The sequence below is a fragment of the Penicillium canescens genome (assembly GCF_028828765.1).
Source record: "Penicillium canescens strain IBT 15451 chromosome Unknown utg000010l_segment0_segment0, whole genome shotgun sequence".
NCBI classification, from domain to species: Eukaryota; Fungi; Ascomycota; class Eurotiomycetes; order Eurotiales; family Aspergillaceae; genus Penicillium; species Penicillium canescens.
In genome coordinates, this window is record NW_026703972.1 from 1794530 (window position 1) to 1814040 (window position 19511).

General features: G+C 48.4%; 7 protein-coding genes across 7 annotated transcripts; 4 read left to right on the plus strand and 3 right to left on the minus strand.

The window, feature by feature from the left end:
* Positions 1-615: 615 nt before the first annotated feature.
* N7446_012373 (uncharacterized protein) lies at positions 616-972 on the plus strand (the record flags this gene model as incomplete). Its single annotated transcript, XM_058521115.1, has 3 exons — positions 616-830; positions 879-896; positions 946-972. The coding sequence occupies exons 1-3, from the start codon at positions 645-647 to the stop codon at positions 970-972; spliced, it is 231 nt and encodes a 76-aa protein (XP_058366481.1). The 5' UTR covers positions 616-644.
* Positions 973-2075: 1103 nt separating this feature from the next.
* N7446_012374 (aldehyde dehydrogenase family protein) lies at positions 2076-3637 on the minus strand (the record flags this gene model as incomplete). Its single annotated transcript, XM_058521116.1, has 3 exons — positions 2076-2529; positions 2599-3560; positions 3614-3637. The coding sequence occupies 3 exons, from the start codon at positions 3635-3637 to the stop codon at positions 2076-2078; spliced, it is 1440 nt and encodes a 479-aa protein (XP_058366482.1).
* A 516-nt stretch (positions 3638-4153) lies between these two features.
* N7446_012375 (alkyl/aryl-sulfatase) lies at positions 4154-5980 on the plus strand (the record flags this gene model as incomplete). The annotated part of the gene is made up of 1 exon (XM_058521117.1): positions 4154-5980. One exon carries the CDS (start codon positions 4154-4156, stop codon positions 5978-5980), a length of 1827 nt encoding a protein of 608 aa, XP_058366483.1.
* A 1809-nt stretch (positions 5981-7789) lies between these two features.
* N7446_012376 (putative amino acid transporter) lies at positions 7790-9478 on the plus strand (the record flags this gene model as incomplete). Its single annotated transcript, XM_058521118.1, has 4 exons — positions 7790-8065; positions 8115-8145; positions 8264-8529; positions 8585-9478. The coding sequence occupies 4 exons, from the start codon at positions 7790-7792 to the stop codon at positions 9476-9478; spliced, it is 1467 nt and encodes a 488-aa protein (XP_058366484.1).
* A 730-nt stretch (positions 9479-10208) lies between these two features.
* Positions 10209-11460, minus strand: N7446_012377 (NAD(P)-dependent alcohol dehydrogenase; the record flags this gene model as incomplete). Its single annotated transcript, XM_058521119.1, has 3 exons — positions 10209-10355; positions 10418-11211; positions 11268-11460. 3 exons carry the CDS (start codon positions 11458-11460, stop codon positions 10209-10211), a joined length of 1134 nt encoding a protein of 377 aa, XP_058366485.1.
* Positions 11461-12068: 608 nt separating this feature from the next.
* On the plus strand, positions 12069-12953 carry N7446_012378 (uncharacterized protein; the record flags this gene model as incomplete). Its single annotated transcript, XM_058521120.1, has 3 exons — positions 12069-12449; positions 12518-12580; positions 12645-12953. 3 exons carry the CDS (start codon positions 12069-12071, stop codon positions 12951-12953), a joined length of 753 nt encoding a protein of 250 aa, XP_058366486.1.
* Positions 12954-14831: 1878 nt separating this feature from the next.
* Positions 14832-15152, minus strand: N7446_012379 (uncharacterized protein; the record flags this gene model as incomplete). Its single annotated transcript, XM_058521121.1, has 1 exon — positions 14832-15152. One exon carries the CDS (start codon positions 15150-15152, stop codon positions 14832-14834), a length of 321 nt encoding a protein of 106 aa, XP_058366487.1.
* Positions 15153-19511: the final 4359 nt, after the last annotated feature.

Consider the following 19511-nt stretch of genomic DNA (forward strand, 5'->3'; position numbering starts at 1 on the left):
TCATGATCGGACCTCGGGTGGCCGGGCTCATAATGATCTCGCTCCTCCCATCTTGTGACCCCGAATGCATCCAGAGGAATATGATAGGCTGGTCTTGACGCTATAATTGGCGTCCGTGAGGAATGGGTATCACTCAAGGAACCACTGTTCAACCAACTAACACCAAGTACCTGCCGAACAAGGGGCCTGAGCGTGGGGAGGGAGACTGTGATCGCTGAACAGCAGAGTTCTGTTTGGATTAGGATGACTTGAAATTACGTTCCAGTCAGTTTGGCCCTTAAGTACATAGTTTAATGGAGGGAAGAAGGACACGTTGCATCCCGGTCTCCAGCAAAAAAGAGCAATCTGCCCCCAAACAAATTACCAACTTGTATCCCCATCTTCGCCGACGCTTTCTCGCACTGAGTAGTCAGTCCAGAGCGACAGCTCGGTATAAGCTAGGCAGAATACGTGTACTCGTGAGGCATTTTCTCCATTGGCCAGAGTGCTTGTCCAATAAGTTCAGTTTGTCATTAAGCCTCACATGAGGAAGCTACGAAGTAGGCCCAGAAAATACATATATAATACCCATCGGATAACCAAGTTCTGTTTTATCTATATCCAACTCCTGTGAAACCCCTCTCCTTGTCGCTACTCAACACATTATGAAGTTGACTATTCTAGTAGCAGGCCTTGTTAGCCTTGCTACCTTCACTATTGCAGATCCTTGCACCGATTACCAGATTGCGGACCAGGACGTTAATGCCTACTGCGATGATGGTGGCGAATGCTGTTTTGCTGTCGGTGGATGCAATGAAGCTGGCATCATCTACTCTAGAGGTTCTTGTCCGGTAGGTCCCACCATTATGCAATATAGTTAAGAGTACTAACCTGTATAGAATGGCGAAGTCTGCCAGGTTTGTCTTATACCAAGGTCGCCTCTTTTACAGCTTAATAATGCGGTAGACAGTGTTGAACAATCGGATGTGGTAGCAAACCTGACGTTGAGACATGGAGCGGTAACTTGATCTAAGCGAACATAATAGCGGCAGCCGACGGCCGGGATGGCCGCGCAAAGGATGGTGTAGTGGAAGGAGTTGTGAAGGATACTCTGGTTACGGAGGAAGCCAAGGGTGACGTTCGTTCGAATTTCCCTTGTTGGTGGTTTACGGAGCGGGGTTTATCTTGTTCGCATTTATATTCTACCAAAGATCAATGAATATGAGCTCGAAATCCTCCAGTCCAGTCGCGCAACCCAAAATGAAGCGAAAGTACGGAGTACCGCAGTACAGTATGGCCAAACTATATGCAATAGCTTTTTGGCGAGAAAGACAAATTCCATAGGCTCGACCTTACCGGTGACCGCGGATCTGGGGAATGGACTACCGTAGCACGGAGGCTCATCTGGTTGGAATACTTATATGGAACGGTGGACTTGGACCACCAACATTCAACTAGATTGTTGAATTCACAGTCCTCAGTTTATTTACATTGTGGTTTGTGGTTCAAGAGAAAGCGAGGGAATGGTCAAAGTATCGATTAGAGTGGCATTTCCTACGTGGCATCCACCAAAGATCGCCGCTGGTTTTTGAGTGTCGTGCTCCAGTAAACCTACCTGTGCAAGATACTATTAGTCATTGCCTCTTAGCGAGGGGGTTTTCCTGAAGAAGTTTGCTCTGCATAAGCTACAATTACAAAGGCTTTCACTAATAATAGGCTCGAGGCTGTTCCGCCTTTCGCACACTAAGATTTAGGGTTAGAGCTTGAATGAACAGGTAATTTCGCTGGCCGTTGGGAAAACTGGTACCAACTCGCGCGAAGCTTTGGCGCAACGTGGCTGGCACTAAAGATGTGTTCGTGGATTAACGGTTGGTAAAGAATGTCGCCGATCGGGCGGTACAGGACTAGTCGTAGATTGATGGTTGCTCCAAGCGGAAAAGGGAGGAACTCATAAATGCGTCAAACTCTTGGGATTTGGTGAAACACGAGGCTATCTTGTATGGTGCAATATTTCCTTCGAAAAAGCAAAAGAAATTCCTGAGAAGCCCACTGAACTCAAGACCATGCAAACGAGTCACTATATGCTTTAGGGATGACTACATGATCTTTTTCCACCTCCAAAGTGAGGTGGAATTACAGTACAACTTCAAGCCGGTCATACCCCATTCACTGCCGAGACCACTGCATTTGTGTCCGCCGAATGGAACATTAGGAGCAACATCAAAGTGCGAGTTCAACCAAACACTACCAGCTGCCAATTGCCTGCCCATTCGCTCCGCCCGATCGAGATCCTTGCTCCAGACGGAGGCACCTAATCCGTCTTTCACTTTGTTGGCACGTGCAATAACGTCGTCCTCCTCGGACCACTTGAGAAGGGGCACAATGGGCCCAAAAGGCTCCTCTAGAACAATGCGGGAATCTTCGGGAGGGTTGTCAATAATAGCAGGGGTGATGAAATAACCATTTGAATTCTCGAACACCTTGCCCTCCAGAGCCTGTTTCCAACTGCGTTTTCCAATCTCAGAGTACATGTCCTTCACTTTCTCATATCTAAAGACTTTTGTCAATAACAGTTCAACTACTGTGAAATCCTGTCAGGGACCTAGTCTCCACACTTACTGCATGCTGTTTTGGATCGGGCCAACGAGCACATCGGGCTCAAACCCATCTCCCGTCTTGATTGACTGTGCAAATGCGACCATAGCATCACGGAAGGCATCATAAATCCTCTCGTGGATGTATACCCGCTTGATGAGCATGCAAATCTGACCCGAGTTCAGGAATGCAAGAGTAGTGATCTTGGGAACGACGGCATCAATATCAACGTCTTCACAGATGATGGCCGGGTCGTTGCCACCCAGCTCAAGTGTAAGGCGTTTCAGTGTCTTGGCGCAGCTCTGCATGACCAGCTTTCCAGTTGCAGTTGAACCTGTGAATGTGATTTTATCGATGCCAGGATGCTGTGTGAGCATTGGTCCCAAGTCATCTCCTCCGCTTAGTACTTGAAGGACTCCGGGTGGAAAGATGCGCATGCCGATTTCGCCGAGCTTCAGATCGCAGTAAGGAGTAAATGGGGATGGTTTCACAATCATGGTGTTGCCGGTGATGAGTGCTGGTCCAACCTTACCGAGTGCAAGCAACACAGGCCAGTTCCAGGGAACGATACCGCAGCACACGCCCAGTGGCGGGAAGGTCTGGGTGATAGTCCTCTCCTCATTATCGTCAAGGACTTCATCTTTGACCTCCATAGTGGCAAATGTTCGCAACCAATGAAGACTCATATCAAACTCCTTTTGGGCCAGTCCAAGAGGCTTGCCTTGTTCCAAAACCAGAAGCTTCTCTAGTGGCACACGCTCTGCCTCAATGGCGTCCGCATACGCTACAAGGAGCCTTGCACGCTCCTGAAAAGGAACTCTGGACCAGGACTTGAAGGCATTGCGTGCGTGCTCAACAGCCTTGTCGACATCTTCCTCGGTGACATAAGGTACATCATATAATGCCCCGCCAGTAGAAGGGTTGATGGAATGGCGGGTCTTAGCGGTAGGGACGAACTGGTTATTGATTATGTTCCCCGGATAATGCTTGTTACCCATCAGATACGTCTTTACATAGCCTAGTTGGTTAAAAGACTGACCGTAGTATTGATCTGAGAAGACATGGCGACGATGCGACAGAATCAAAGTAAGCTGATCTCGTTGGGCAGTGGTTGATGGACACCGGGAGGGAGGACGTTGACTGAGGTTTGGGCCGATTATGGGTCTGGGAAAAGGGGAGTGGCGACTCTCTTTGACTCTTTAAGGTCGTTGGGGAAACGGGGAGTGCAGGGCGCGGGGGCTGGGCGACGTCACCAATGCTGGAAGGCTATCCCTGTGAGTGACTTTGCCGTCAGGAGAGGGTTCGGAACCTCTTCCGAGAATCTGTAGTGGCTACTTATCTTCGTATCTATCTGGTCTGTCCCACCTCTGATAAGGACTTTCGCAACGCACTTCGAGTCCGCCATGTCCGACAGCTAATCTTAATTTGGTCTAGCGGATTTCTGGCGCCTGAATACCTTCGCTTCGCTTGTCTTGGCTTTTGAACTTAAAAGAGCGCAATCCTGATTGGTATCGCGTATCTTTCGAGCGCAAAACCCTGCGTTTTCTCTCGATTCTTTCTCTCTATTTTTCAATCAATCATGCAATTGACGTTCAACCCCCCCGAAGAAGTCGTTCAGAACGCAGCACGCGGGCACATCGCTTCAACTGAACAAACCGTCATTAGAACAGCGGATGGCCGGCCAGTGTGGGACCTTCGCGAGTACGATTTCCTGCGATCAGACGAATGCCCGAGTACGGTGGCACCGATGCTATGGCGTCAGGCTCAACTGTGTCTCCCTCATGGACTTTTCCTGGTCAGCGAAGGAATCTATCAGATTCGAGGACTGGACGCGTCAAATATGACGATCGTCGAGGGTGATCAGGGGATCATTGTAATCGATGCTCTCATGTCCATAGAGACAGCCGCTGAGGGCATGCAACTGTACCGTCGTCATCGAGGTAATCGCGAAGTTACGGCGATTATATACACTCATCCACACGGGGATCATTACGGAGGGGCGCGTGGGGTACTTCCCGAGGAGAAACCAATGGTTCCGATATATGCACCAAAGGATTTTATGTTCCATGCGGTCAGCGAAAATGTGATCGCCGGTCCACCGATGGGTCGAAGATCCGGTTTCCAATTTGGTGGCCGCCTGGAGATAGGCCCGAAGGGACATGTGGCGTGTGGTACTTGTCTTGGTACTTCCAAAGGGTCAAGGGAGTTGATCCCACCGAATAAGGATATCATAAAAACCGGCCAGGAGGAAGTGATTGATGGTGTCCGATTCCTCTTCCAAATGACGCCTGGCACTGAAGCGCCTGCCGAGATGAACTTCCTTATTCCAGACCGACGCGCGCTGTGCATCTCTGAAAACGCCAGTCAAAGTCTACACAATATCACTGCCCTGCGCGGGTCACAGGTTCGAGATGCGCAGGCATGGAGTGAATATCTGGACGAAGCCATCGTGCTCTTCACTGAAGATGTGGAAGTCTGTTTTGGTGGTCATAACTGGCCAACTTGGGGCAAAGAAAGTGTTGTTCGCTTTCTGTCCGAGCAGCGTGATCTATACGCCTACCTCCACAATCAAACGGTTCTCATGATGAGCCAGGGCCTTACGGGCACTGAAATTGCCGAGGAGTTGACCCTTCCCGAAGGCCTACAAACGGCCTGGCATGCTCAGAGTTTCTATGGCTCCCTCAACCAGAATGTGAAGAGTATCTATCAGCGTTACATGGGGTGGTACGATGGAAATCCCGCTCACTTGTGGGAATATCCGCCAGTTCAACTAGCAGAGCGATACGTCGCTTGTATGGGAGGCATAGATGAAACAGTTCGCAAGGCATCAGAGTTTGTTGATCGAGGCGACCTCAGGTTCGCCGTAGCCTTGCTCAACCACGCTGTCTTCTCCCAGCCAGCACATACCGAAGCGAAGGAACGGTTGGCCTGTGTATATGAGCAGCTAGCTTGGTGCTCTATGTGTGCTCCGTGGAGGGATAGCTACCTGGTTGCTGCTCTTGAGCTACGCAAGGGTTCTCCCAAGGCGGCTCCGGCGCAAATCAGCGGCGGTGTTCTAGTTGCTGCGAATGTCGACCAGATCCTTTCATCGCTTGCAGTGCGGATAGATGGTCTGCGCGCACAGCATGAAACTATAGCAGTAGATTTGGACATCACTGACAGCAACGAGAATTACCGGATATTCTTAAGCAATGGCGCCCTAATCCGCCGAAAGAACAGCCCAGCAAACCGAAGAGATGGCACCGCGGCTTGCTCCCTCACCAAGGGCCAATTGTTGACGACTCTTAGTACAGGCCGTTTGCCTCAGGAGGTCGAAAGGATGGAAGAGGACGGTATTGAGAAACTGCGACTGATCGTCTCGTTTATAAGGCTTCCGGTCGCTGGATTCAATATTGTAACACCGTGATAGGCAACTTTCTGTTAACGAGGTCTGAGCCTTTGAAATCCGCAAGCAAGCGGAGTGTGCGGATAGCAGAGGCTGTTGTATTTATAACAATGGGACCACCGTGCTGGGTCTCCTTTTGCAAACTATCAGAACTTCAAACCTGCTACAACATAAATTGCCTTCTTTGATCTTAACCCTGATCAAGATTCGAGCTTACCTTGGCCATTCTAATAGCTTCAAGTGAAGGCGGTATCACAAACTTTCATCTGTATCGGCGAGCATCTCATCTTGTATTTCCGAAAAGTCATTAGAACCAGCTCCGAATGTCACCATCATGGACTCAGAGCGCCCGACAAACTCGGTGCATGGCTGGAACCCTCTGGCCTTGGTCGGCTAAAATACAGACGTCAAGTGCTTGCCAAGACAAGGCGACAGTCACGTCACTAGCCGGTGCAATCGATTTCTCCCTTTTCTCGCCCCCAATTTCTTAGGGCTGCAAAGACCGACTCTGCCACCTCCTCGTTCTTCAGCCCGGTAACATCGCCTTAGCGATGGCCAGGAGCAGAGCGCCTCTTTGGGCTCCCCGTGAGCCTCGCCTCCTCTTTAGGGAGGATCCACTCCCTCTCATGTCTACACCAACATTTGTGGAGGTCTTTTCCCCCATTTCCTACGGGTTTTGGGTCGTTTCCCCTCTACACTAGCAAGGCCTGGTATAACCTAAAGAAGTGGCTCTTTTAGGGAACTGCAACACCGCGGGATCAGGGACCTGGGATCTGTGGCATTGCTAGGAAAAATTTCATTGTTGGGAAAAACTAGGCCTGCTTATCTGCCCATAGGAACCCGAGTCAGGGTAGTACTCGGGGCCCTTCTAGGGCCCTTCTACTCTTTCAGCATCTTACTTTCAGGCATTTTGCTTAGGTAGCACGTCCGGTAGCGGGTTACGTGCCAGCGTGTCCCGCCAAGCGACGTTAAATAGTCTAAAATCAAAATCAAATCAAACCCCAAATTTCTTACTCCATGATCTCCAATGGTCATCAACTTCAGCAGAGAGATATCTGAATATCAAGAGAGAATTTTGTCACAGTCCTAGGACTCCACTTCACAATATCCCTTTAACAGCGCGGAGCAACCAGGGAGAAGCGGTAGGTCTTTTCTCAATTCGTCATGGAGACCCAGGCTTACCCTTACCCGACTCCACATCACTACCGGACTTTTTGGGTCCGAAAGTGCGACATGAAGGCTCAACCCAAACTTTGAGACTGCTCCACAAGTTCGATCTGCACTTGCTTCAAGCCCACCACACCCCCACCTCCACTTCCGATAAGCATTATTGAAACTGGGGTACCTACTACCAGGCGACCAGCTATCATGGAGTATTCTCTATCACGGAACGCCGGATATCGGCTTCCACCGATGGTTCGATCGACGCCGTCAGGTCGGATCGGGGTATTGGCTCCAGGTCAGAGGGAAAGTGGGGAGTCGGACTCCAAAGTCCGCTACACCCCGAAGAATTTCCTGCTAAATGTCATCGAATAGGAAACCGTTATATCAAGTGTGGCGTGCTCATCAGGTAGAGAAGAGATATAGAAGGCAAGCGGTCCTGTCATTTTTAAACAGACATCTCCCCGGAATGCAGAAAGAAGTAGGTATTTCCGTACATCCAGCAAGAAAAATACGGCCACAAAGAACATGACTACTACAGAGATTGAAAAAGGATCCGCCACCATTGTTGGCGATCACAATGTTGAAGCCAGCAAAGGCACCGTCGTTAGTGAAGATCATGGAGCGTCATCTCAACTCCAGCGATAATTGAGCACCCGCCACATCACAATGATTGCTCTTGGGTCCTCAATTGGCACTGGTCTTTGGCTGGGAAGCGGAACAGCATTAAAACATGGTGGCCCCGCCGCCATTTTCATCGCGTATCTTCTTGCTTCATCTATCGTGTGGTCGGTGATGCATTCGATTGGAGAGATGGCAGTCCTATATCCGCTTCCATCGGCCTTTACCCAATGGACGGGTAAGTTCGTGGGTCGCGCCGCAGCTCTAGCACTGGGATGGAGTTATGTTTTCGGTCACTTTATCACAATGGCGAATGAGATCTCGGTATGTATCTGAAACTGAGTTGGGAGTTTGCACCATTTAATTTGTGTAGGCAACCTCAACTGTTATTTCGTTTTGGACCAGTGAGCCAACTGTCGCTGTAAGACTCATGATCGTTTGGGCCGTGATAATTCTTATAAATATTGGTACGTGTATATTAATTCGTGGACAGTTGGGCGTCCAGCTGATGAATTTATGCAGGGCCAGTTAGAATTTTCGGAGAGGTTGAAGTAGTGTTGTCCATAATTAAATTTGGCTGGATGATTGTCGTTATCATTTCTTTCCTTGGTAGAGACACGTTTCCTCCTTTGCCAGGTCTGATAACTAATAACTCGTCTTTAGTCATAACTGCTGGCGGAGCGCCAGCTGGATCACCAATTGGCTTCAGGTACTGGGGAGAGACTGGTGGCTTTTTAAATGGGTTCAAGGGTTTTTTGAATACGATCCCAACTTGCATTTTCGCAATGGTATGTCTAACTGCCCAGTTAACAAATAATTGATCTAATTCCACAATCTGGGTAGGCTGGATCAGAAGCTTCGGCCTTGGTCGCTGGCGAGGCAGCCAATCCACGCAAAGCTATTCCACGCGCAGTGGTATCAGTCTGGATTAGGCTTTCTCTTTTTTACCTTCTTGGATCGGTAATGGTGACTCTGACAGTCTCGCCATTCAATCCCAACCTTTACGGGGGTGTTGGTGTCAACGCATCCCCCTTTGTTATTGCCTATCGCGATGCGAAACTCGATGTGTTGGCTCATTTTACGAACGCAATAATTTTGATCTCCGTCCTGTCTACGGGGAGTATCCAGGCTTATGCTGGAGCCCGTACCCTGCTGGGACTGTCAGAGCTGGGTATGGCACCAGCTATCTTCTCGAAAGCTGATAAATCTGGGCGCCCTTGGGCAGGACTCATTCCATCCCTCTTATTTGGAGGAGCCCTGGCTTTTCTCAACGTCGATAACAGCGGGGCGACCGTGTTTACTTGGTTTTCTCACCTCACGTCCTTAGTGACTCTTTTTGGATGGAGCATGATCTTTTTATCACACCTTCGGATGCGTTATGCTTGGAAGGCACAAGGGCGCAGCGCTTGTGAACTCCCATGGAAATCCCGGGTGTTCCCATGGTCAGCATGCTGGGGTCTCTTCTGGTGTGTGCTTATTGTGATCATCGAGTTCTACCTCGCGGTTTGGCCCCTTGGGGCACCTAGTTCGGCGAAGAATTTCTTCACGAATTACTTATCTGTCATTGTGTCAGTTGCCATATTCCTTCTTGGCAGAATTGTGTACCGTGGGCGCTGGTGGCCGAAGGCTTCAGATATTGACCTGGACGACGGACGGCGTTTCTACCACCATGTTGACCAGGAGTCGCCCGCGAGAAAGGGGTTACTTGCAAGAGTGGCAGCGTATGTACTCTCCTAGATCTGGTTTCCATGAGTTATGCCTGAACCATTTCAGAACTCAGAGTATCAAGGAAGCAGACTGAATTAGGACGGTATGAATGAAGCGGGAGTACTTCATCAATAATGCCATTAAATATACCAGGTTCTCTTGATTTACATGCGCTCTCATTGGCCGCGCATCCGCAAGTCCATATTACAACGCACCTCTTCACACTCCCACACGGCGCGTTAATCATGGCTTACCAGTCCGGCTCTTTAACAAAACGAGCTTCATTCTCATACAGGGACCGTTCATTCCTAGTTGGCGATGTTACTTCAATCCTAGTACCGCTTTTCTATGCGGCCTGGCTATCCATCTGCTGCACCTGCATGTAGAAATGCGCCAATTATTGAGGCTACAGCGTCCTATCTTCACTTTAATTCTCTACGGCTTCGTCTATTACTGACTTCTCTATTGCTGACTCTGTGGCACAAGGCAAAGAACTTGAACTTTCCAGCGAGTATTTGACGTTCTGGAGTCCTACTGGCAGAAAAAATAAGCGGGTCTTGTACCCTGTTCCAAATACTAATTTGAACGCTGAGATGGAACAATTTACAAACTTGAGTGTCCGTCGCTCACCCCTCCTAGCTTGCCAGGATAATGATAAAGCTACATCAGGGTATTTCAAGCAATTGTCTTTGTAATTATCAATGATATCAGTGGAATACCAGAGCTTATAGTTAAAATTCTGACTGAGGGGCCCCGGCTCCTACTTCCAGCGCAACACAGCTTTGACCACCATTCCTTTACGTGCATCCTCGAACGCTTTTGTGAAATCCTTTCCGTCATAGACTGTCACCAATTCTTCAAGCGGGAAAAGCCCCTGCGAATGTTTCTCTATCAGATAAGGGATAATCTAGAGCCATCATTAATACGCCATTTCCATGTGCCATTTCTCTCAACGAGTAGGACTCTCACCTCTGAAGGAACACAGTCCCCTTCACAGCTTCCAATGTAGTGTGTACCCTTGATGATATGGGTGAAGACATCAATGTTTACAGATTTCCCTGGCGCGGGAGCCCCGACTGTGGCGGCTTTCCCTCTCGAACCCAGGGATTTGATCATCTGCTCGATCACCGACGGGACTCCAGAACAATCCACAGCACGTTGGACGCCGTTTCCGGGGCATAGCCGTTTTATTTCCTCCACTATGCCGAGAGTGATGTCTGAAGCTAGAATCCCATGCGTGGCTCCAAGCTTTATCGCAAGATCCAATCGCGTCGGATCAATATCGACTGCAATTAAGGGGTCCGCACCTCGGAGCTTCCCAGCCATGACACAGGCCAATCCCACAGCCCCGACTCCGAAGACTACCAGACTCTGGCCGGGGCGCACGTCCAAAGTATTCAAGATAGTCCCCGCGCCCGTCTGGATGCCACACCCAAGTGGTGCAAAGAGCGCTAGATCTGTTGACTGTGGTACTTGAACAATCGTCCGACCATTGACTATTGCAAGCTTAGAGAACGCGCTTTGACCGAAAAAGTTGCTGAACAATTTCGTCCCCAACGGTAAAGATAATGGCTGGCTGCCGTCCTCGCGCCGTCCGCCAAAGTTCAGGCTTGAATAGTTTTGACAGTAGGAAGGGAAGGAAGACACGCACTCCCGGCAAATACCACAGGAGTTGAAGCTGAGAAGCACTTTACTTCCCGCGGTAAGGTGTGTAAGATGAGCGCCCGCCTTGAGTAAGACTCCTCCTCCTGAACCGTTGGACCCTGGTCAGACGATCCATATCCAACCGCGAAGGTTGAGAGGAATATGAAATACTGACCTTCATGCCCGAGAACTGCGGGAAACTCGACCGGTATCGTTCCCTCGATGCAGGAAATATCCGTATGACATAAGCCCACGGTATGGATCTCCACAAGAGCCTCGTCAGGGCGCAGTTCGTCGATTTGAATTGTCTCCAGTGTAGGGTTCGCGCCGAGCTCCGCCACAACGAGTGCTTCGGTTGTCATGGCCATCTTGATTGTTTGCTTAAGTTCGACAAGTATAGAACTTGTAGGAAAGTTATTATCTGGTCTCTGTGCAATTTGGGCTTTTGTCCATTCGACCAGTTCACAGATATATATACTTACGCTAATCCAGGGACCCAGACTAGAGTTGTCGCTGTCTTGCGGAAATCAGCCCGCTATGCGAGTTCATTGGGCAGAGCAGTCAGCTACGTGTGGACTGGAGCTGTAGAAATGCAAGAGGACGTCACGCCAAAGAGTAATGGTCATTTGGGCCAGCAGTTGTTAAGTTCGCTAGCTCCATCGAGTTGATAAGGGCTTTTGTTGAAGACCCGTAATCGGGTCAGCATTCCCAGGCGAACTCCCGTAGGTACGGCTTGCGATTGGGCATGCAACTCTGACGATGCGGGTGGGCTTTTTAGCCCACATCCACTTGGCGGCCTTGAAGTCCGAAAGTCCGACACGCCGTTTCCAATGGAGTCACCCGACAAAGCAGACGATAATAGAGCTGGGACCTTGAAGCGCACTGCCATTCCCGAGAGCCATAAAACCCTACACAGCAACATTGCTCTGGGAATTGTACATGTTCTTCTACCTTTTGACAGACAATTAATTCGATGATGACTGTGCACACCCGTGGGCCGAATGTGGCCATCATTAAGAACTTTGGCGAATCCAAGGCGATATGGGCTGTCAAGATGCTCGAGTCTTTTACTTCGTTGATTAAAGTATCGGCTCCTGAGGCGAATATCGAATTTTTCAACGCGGTCACAGATCTGGCTCTACCATGTCCAAATACTTACGATATTATCTTCCTCACAGGAGGAGTCTACAATCTGGCACTGGAGAAAGTCGATCCTTGGGTTGAGAGAGAGTTGGATTATATTCGGGCCATGCACCTTAAAGCACCGGCCACGAAGGTTATTGGCTCTTGCTGGGGTCACCAAGCAATTGCCCGTGCCTTAGGTGGTGAAGTGGCGTTTGTGACCAACAAGCATGTGGTATGTTCCAGGCATAGATATTAAATATTTGGCATGGTGGCCATATGATAGTAATAGTGCCGATTTAGATTGGAACTAAACTCGAACGCCTCACCGCCACTGGGAAGAGGCTTTTCAAAGCAGAGACTCTGGTAAGGTTGGCTGCTTCGATATGATTATTGTTCACACGTTCCTGCTAACGTCGATTCGCCTTAGAAATTACCACATTTCCGAATGCGCAGAGTTGCTCAGCCTGCTCCGGACGCGGTTGCTCTGGCAGAAGATAACTCAATGTTCTATTACCCTTCAAGAAATATTGTAAGCCTCCAGGCTCACCCTGAGTTTACATCTGCTATTTCGAGAAACGTACTCGATACGGACGGAGGCGCATTCTCAGGAAATATGGATGAGGACGAATTAGCATCCACACGCGCTTCTTTTGACTTGAGACACGACGGGGAAAAAACCTTCGCTACATTGATGGGGTGGGCATTGGGGTGTAAGGAGCTCAAGGTCACCGCATGAGCTCCATGGATAATCCTGGAAGTTATGATGAATGTGTCCAGTTACTTGTTAGGCAACATCAGCCCAAGGAGTTTCTGAAAGAGTAGGGGTTTGAGGGCTCTTCTGTGAAGGCTCAGATACTGGACCGTTGCTAATGACTTGGAACCAAGACTGTATGTATATCTGTTTAGTTTACACAAGTTGATAGGATCCTATCTATAATAACAATAACCACATCAGCCGTATGTCGTTTCTTCAGCTGTTCACGAAGCTGCGTTAACCTGGGAGCAAGCTGGGCAGGGAAAACAGGGGTTTTCTGGCCCGGCAAACGGATAAGAGGCGTTGCACTGGCTATGATCTCGAATGTATCCCGCCAGAGGGCAGCGCTGGGCCACCGAGCCGTAAATCGAGATAATGTATCAAAGCAAGATTCTATAGCCTCGAGCGTCTCTGGAGACAGGTACACTGGAGTGCGGTCATAGTAGTCCGTTATCCAAAAGCAGCAGAGTAATATCATCCCCATGCGAAACTGGGTTAGGAGCTAACGAACATTGAGGAAAAGGAAAAGGTTAGTCAATCACTGAAGGTCCAATGAGTCAGCTATTAGCGAAAACTTACAGCTGAGCACGTAAAATAGATCATTGCCTCATTCTCTTGGATTTTTCTGAATGAAAAACAAGCTTCGCTCGCGGCTCGCAAGACACAATCAAGGCGAAAGCCATCGAGAGTGAGAAGCTCCTCCTGAAAAAGATTGCAGAGACAATAATCATACATCTTTTTCATCGTTTGAGTATGGTGGTTGAGTGACGCATCTGTGTCATCGGATACTGAAGAAATCTTCCCCCTCCAATTATCCAATCTATCCTTGAGATTGTTCCGCCACGTGGCACGTCGTGCATCACCGTGTGCCAAATGCGCTGTATTGCGATTGAATCGTCGAATCTCCGATTGAAGACAGCGGACTTCAAGTAGGTGTTCTGATGCAGTCGGGTTCAATGGACGCCGTGCCATAAGACGTGCACATTGGTCCCAAAGCTTTAGGTGGGAAGGACAAGTCAGTTTGCCATGTATGGCGAGCCTCCATATATTTCAGCTAACCAGAAAGGGGGCGAAAAATGGATACATACTGTCTGATCTAGTCTTCCATCTTCGCCTGATCCAGGTATACTCCACACAGAGCATACTACCTCGTTAATCGTGAAAGCGGTGGTTATGATCGCATCTAGAGTATCCTTGTTGAAATCTTCGCCAGCTTCGGATTGCAAGGACACCGTGTTCTCATCAGATATGTTTAACAACCGCCATCCCACGTCCTTCAACAATTCTCGACAATCCTTAGCGGTCGTGGTAAAGCCGTCGTTGATTGTTTCTGAATCGGGCTGGTGTAGCAGGTAAATAACGCGCAGTAGTTGAATTAGTAACCGTGCGATCGATCTCGGAGAGCTTCGGTCGGCTTGATCGGCAATCGATTGCTGGGAGAGGAATATCGACCCTGCTAGATGTGGGCAGTTGCGTGCGAAGGAACTGCAGAACAAAGCTCCTACAGCACATATCATGAAGATAATAGGAGTCTGGTAACCGAATTCACACCTGCCATGAGTTTCCAATCTTGCAAACCAAGCCTGACATTGGCTTTGGTTAAGGAGGGGCCACTGAGGCTGAATCATTTGGAAGTAGAGGCTGAGGTAGACTCGCTCAGAAGACCCAAAAGTCTTGCCACCCTGACAATACTGGCCGGTCAAATCATCTTGGGCCGCTGAAGGCGATTGTGCCATAGAACCGGCTCCTTCCCCCTCCAGAATGTCACAAAAATCGCGTGATGGATGAGAACGCCAGAGAGGACTAGACCTGAGCGAAAAGTAAAAATAAGACCATGCCTCAAACAAGTTGCTGGGGGTATCAATACCATAGTCGTGTGCCGAAGTTATCTCGTTGGAGACTGCTAGTGACTTCATCGCTGGACTCACTGAGGTCGGAGGCGATGTTTGTCACCGGAAATACCTTTGTTGTAGTGAAGGCGACGAGGCCCTCCTTTTCTTTGGGCGCGTATGCTGCGCTTGACTTCGAAGGCGTTTGAAGTTGCTGCGTCGACAGAGAGGTGGCATTTGAGCGTGCCTCAAGATTCTCAATTCGCGTCTCGAGAGCTTTGATGAAGGAAAGCAAGGATTCCGGGTGGGCATCTGATCGTTGTTGCGTAAGTCGGCGCGACTGTATCTGCATGCACGGTTGTCCAACATCTCTGCATGCACCACAGACTGGAATCCTGCGGTCGCACTTTTTTTCCGACTCCGACACCTCAGTCCGTTGTCAGTACATTAACACTTCAGACACGGTGACATGACGACGGGGCACACACCTAAAGCAGGCAATTTTCCGCACTGTTCTCAGCATGTGCTCATCTTCAGACATTGCTAGCTTAAGTGGCCGCGGAAGCCTTCCGCCGGTCCGCCATTACAAGCTGTCTCAAAAAAGCAGAATGTTTTGGCGTTCCAACCTTGCGTGAGACAGGACTGGCGAGGTTTGCGGGGGTTGGCGGGCCAGTCACGTGGGAATCGGATAGTGATTTCTCACATGACTGCATTGACCAGATCACTGAGTCTGAGCCCGTGCTGACATTTACTCACTTAGCCTGAGGGCTGCGAAGTCCGTTACCCTAGTGGTGATGGCTAAGAGCAAATCGGCCATTATGGGTTCCTTGTGAACCTAGCATCCCTTGGGGATAGACTCGGATACTGGGAGGAGTAAAGGGTCCATACAGGCAACTCTTACGAGGCCTTTTTGTTTTATCTCACTCCTCTCACTCCTCTTATTTCTCTATCTTTTACATACTAATGTATTTCGTAGTACTCTACATGCTATCCATACTTACTGTGCTGGCTCACTTATGCCAAGCTGAGGAAAGGTAATAAGATATTATATGTAGAGTTCAATATAGTCCGTTCTGCGTCAGTGTATGTGCCATTGAACACCAGAGGGGGGTGGTTAATGTCCCGGCGTTGATTGCCGAGGAGAACACCAGCTGGCTGAGGTCGTGAACGGCGCTGGTTGGGAGGGTGTTGTCAATGAAGTATGCGCGGATTGCCTCTACTAGACCCAACGACACAACGCTGACTGTTGTATGGCCTGGGCCTCGTCTGGTCACCAACCGGGACGATGTAGGAAGTTGACTCCGTAAACGCTCGGCAGGGGCCAGTGGAGTCACCGGGTCATCTTCGCCATTGACAATCAGCACCAGGGTGTTTTGCTCAGTGAAAATGTCGCTCGTTGAGGTTCTCCGGGCCAGAGAGATACCCTCACAAGTGATGACAAGCACCGCTGTACAGAAGGAGGAAGGGGAAGGAGTTCTCCAGCCGGGTCATCTAGCTACTTGGCGCCAGGTGGTCCTCCCCACATACACTGTAGTTCGTCTGAATTTTGTCTGGTTACTAGAAACTATTAGGAGATTTGTCGATTATAGTGTTGTCGACACCTGTCCGAGCAAGATTATGTAACATTTTTGGATGAAATTCGGTTCGTTGAGTATGGGGATGGGAAGCTGGGAAAGTGTTGAAGAAGCCTAGCAAGCGATCCTGCTGACAGTGTTTGATAGCTATTTGAACGTATTAGCTAAAGATACATCAACTGGCTTAGGGTCGATGATAACAAAAGAGGCAATCATGTGAGAGCAGGGAGAGTGTAGTGCTAGGTTCGACGAAATAAACACGCCGTTCAACCGGATTATTTAGAAGTTGTGTGTAGTTTTGCGCACCAACTGCCCTATGATATCGAGTATGACCAACTATGTAAGCAGCAGACGGTTAAGAACAAGTTAAGCACAAATTAAGAACAAGTTAAGAACAAGTTAAACTGCAAACAAACGCACTAAGGATTCCTGGGGTCAATAACCGAAAAGCACCCCGTTTGCGAATAAGCAGAAGGTCGGTCGTGCAAACCCCCAGCCCCCGAAATTTTGGCCTATAATAAATTGGTCAAAATGTGCACGGCACCATCGCATGCTTTGCCACTTCAACTTTGTGCAAAGCTACCATATCGTTGATTTGTCCATTATTAGTATTCCCACGAGTCCAATTCATGAGAGGTGTTTAAAACGATATCTTATCGGCGGATGACGAATGGGGGATGTTAAGATCCATTCCTGAACTCAATTCTACGTATCTTTTACACCGGCTGTCCAGGGTAGCAATTGACCAGGCGGTGGGATCAAAATAAAAATCATCCAGTTACACACTGCTGTGTTGACCAATCTCGTTTTTGCCCATCATCACAGATCAGGAACTGAATATTTTTTTGTCTCGTGGTAGCCCCCACAATTGCAAAGATATCATAGCCAGCAGTTGTTAGTATTACAAATTCATCTGTTCCATTCTACACGTGTGGGAAAACCCCTTTCTAAAGAATTTTACTGTCCATGCTGTAGGCCGATTACGCGAGTTGTTCAATTGCCTTCACCAGTTACCTGAATATGGAACACCAACGACATAAGTTGTTGACGGGAAAGTCGTCACCCGTTTTTGCACTACCTACTGACCTGGGAGGACTTTTATCTTCCCATAGTGGGAATTCCTCAAATATAAATTGGAAGTTCCCGGGGGGGAGCTACTTTTATACCGTAAAAGGGTGCATAAACCTTAACAGACCCGGTCTGTTAAAGTTATTTCTCATCGGTTTAGCTAGCGGTAAAAAGCAAGCAACCGTGATCCCTAACGGTATTTAAATAATATTGAATTGAAAGAGTTTTACTCTCAAATGCAACTGTAGTGGCTCCTAGGAATTGATGTGTTGCTAGGGGTGTCAGAGATCAAGCTTGGGTGTTTGGTCGCCGACCAAACGTGCCTTTTCGGCTAGATGGCGTAGTGGTAAAACCCAAGCATCCACAAACCGTTCCAGCAGTTGTGAGGGTCTCACGTATACATAGAGGTGGAAAGTGTTCCAAGATGAACAATCAGTATTAAGAACAACTATAGTTGACTCCAGATACAAGACGTAGCGCGAGGAAGCAAAAGAAAGGTAGCTTCCTCGCGTTCAGGGGAACCCATGTACACCATGTGGGTCCCGTGTGGATCATATCTCCATCCGTTCCGCATGCTTCATCTATATCCTTGACAGCAGTTAAGGAAGCTCCTAGGAGTACTTGTGAAGTTTAGAAGTTCCCAGGAACAAGAAGAACCAACTCACTTGCTGCTAGGATACTCTGGTAAGCCCTCGGATAAGTGTCATCGACCTCTGAGAGGCCGTAGTCCTCAGAAGCAAGGTTTAGTCTAAGACAGTTTCATGATTCGGTATTCGTTTATGGAGCGCTTAAATGAAATCCCACGATCCATAAGAGGTATCATTTCCCAAAAGGACTGAGCCGCAACGGCACTATACGATAATAGTATCTTACAGGACCATACCTGTTTCATGTAACTCTCAGATTACAGATGTTCCAAGTATTGTGGCTTATCTGTATTATAGCGGTGGCTGTGCAGGCTGGACGAAGCCCCTGTAATTACCTTACATTGGTAAATAACAAGAAGTTGTATCGAATACGGGCCCAGAACATGACCTTCAAATACTTTTGCTACACCACTGTACTAAGCAGATGACCGAATCGGTCCGGCTATTTATCAATCGAGTCTTAAGACGTAATTACACTTCCTGCGAGTTTTAATTTTCTAAGATTCAACATGTTTCAGCGATAATCCAAGTTAACAGAAATCAGTGACCAACATTGTATGGGTTTCCTCACGGTAATATTAAACTCTCTCTAACTAAAAACTATGAACTTGACAATTTTGTAGGATATGCTGACAAAGACTAATATGCACTTTTATGTGAGGTGTCTGATTTGATGTCGTAAGATATTCTGGGTAAATACCCAGAAATCCACACGCAGATCCACCATATTTCTGACACAAGTATATGCGAGTAGGTTATCGGGCCTTGTCCATATATCCACCGTAAAGGGATACAAGATGAAGTCCAAGTGGTTTTCAATGAGCTCGTTCATTCCTATTGATAATGCGATTTCGATGGTGCGGCTTGGGTCATACTCTGCAAGAGCCCCAATCACAACATTCTAAACCAGTCATATGTAATCCAACTGCATCGACCTGGCAAACATAGACAATATAATAAGATAAATAAAAACTGTAATCCAGATCTGCAACATGAAGCTGGAACGCCGAGGGCATAAGGTAGAATACGGCCTTTTCGGTGTTAAGTCCGAACAGGTTGAAATTGCCACAGAATTTCGGTGTCAATTTTTGTTGGTCATTATCAGGTGCGCTTCATGGCAGCGAAAGCGGAGACCCAATGGAGCGGATTGTTTTGAAGAGGTTGAGGATGCTTTTCTATGCATAAGATTTGAGTGTAGAAAGCTATTCAGTTGATGTTGGCTTTGCAGGATGCGCATCTTCGCTCTAATAGGTGAGCTCTCCCTGTTCTCTCGAATATCATGTCTCGATTGAGAGTTTTCAAGTCCTACAGCCGGAAGAAGCATGGTCGAACAAGTACGGGCCAGAGGCAAAAGGACCTATAAGTCAGAGTGGAATGATACAGACTGAAGACTGGCAAGCGAGGCTGATCATCGTAGCATGG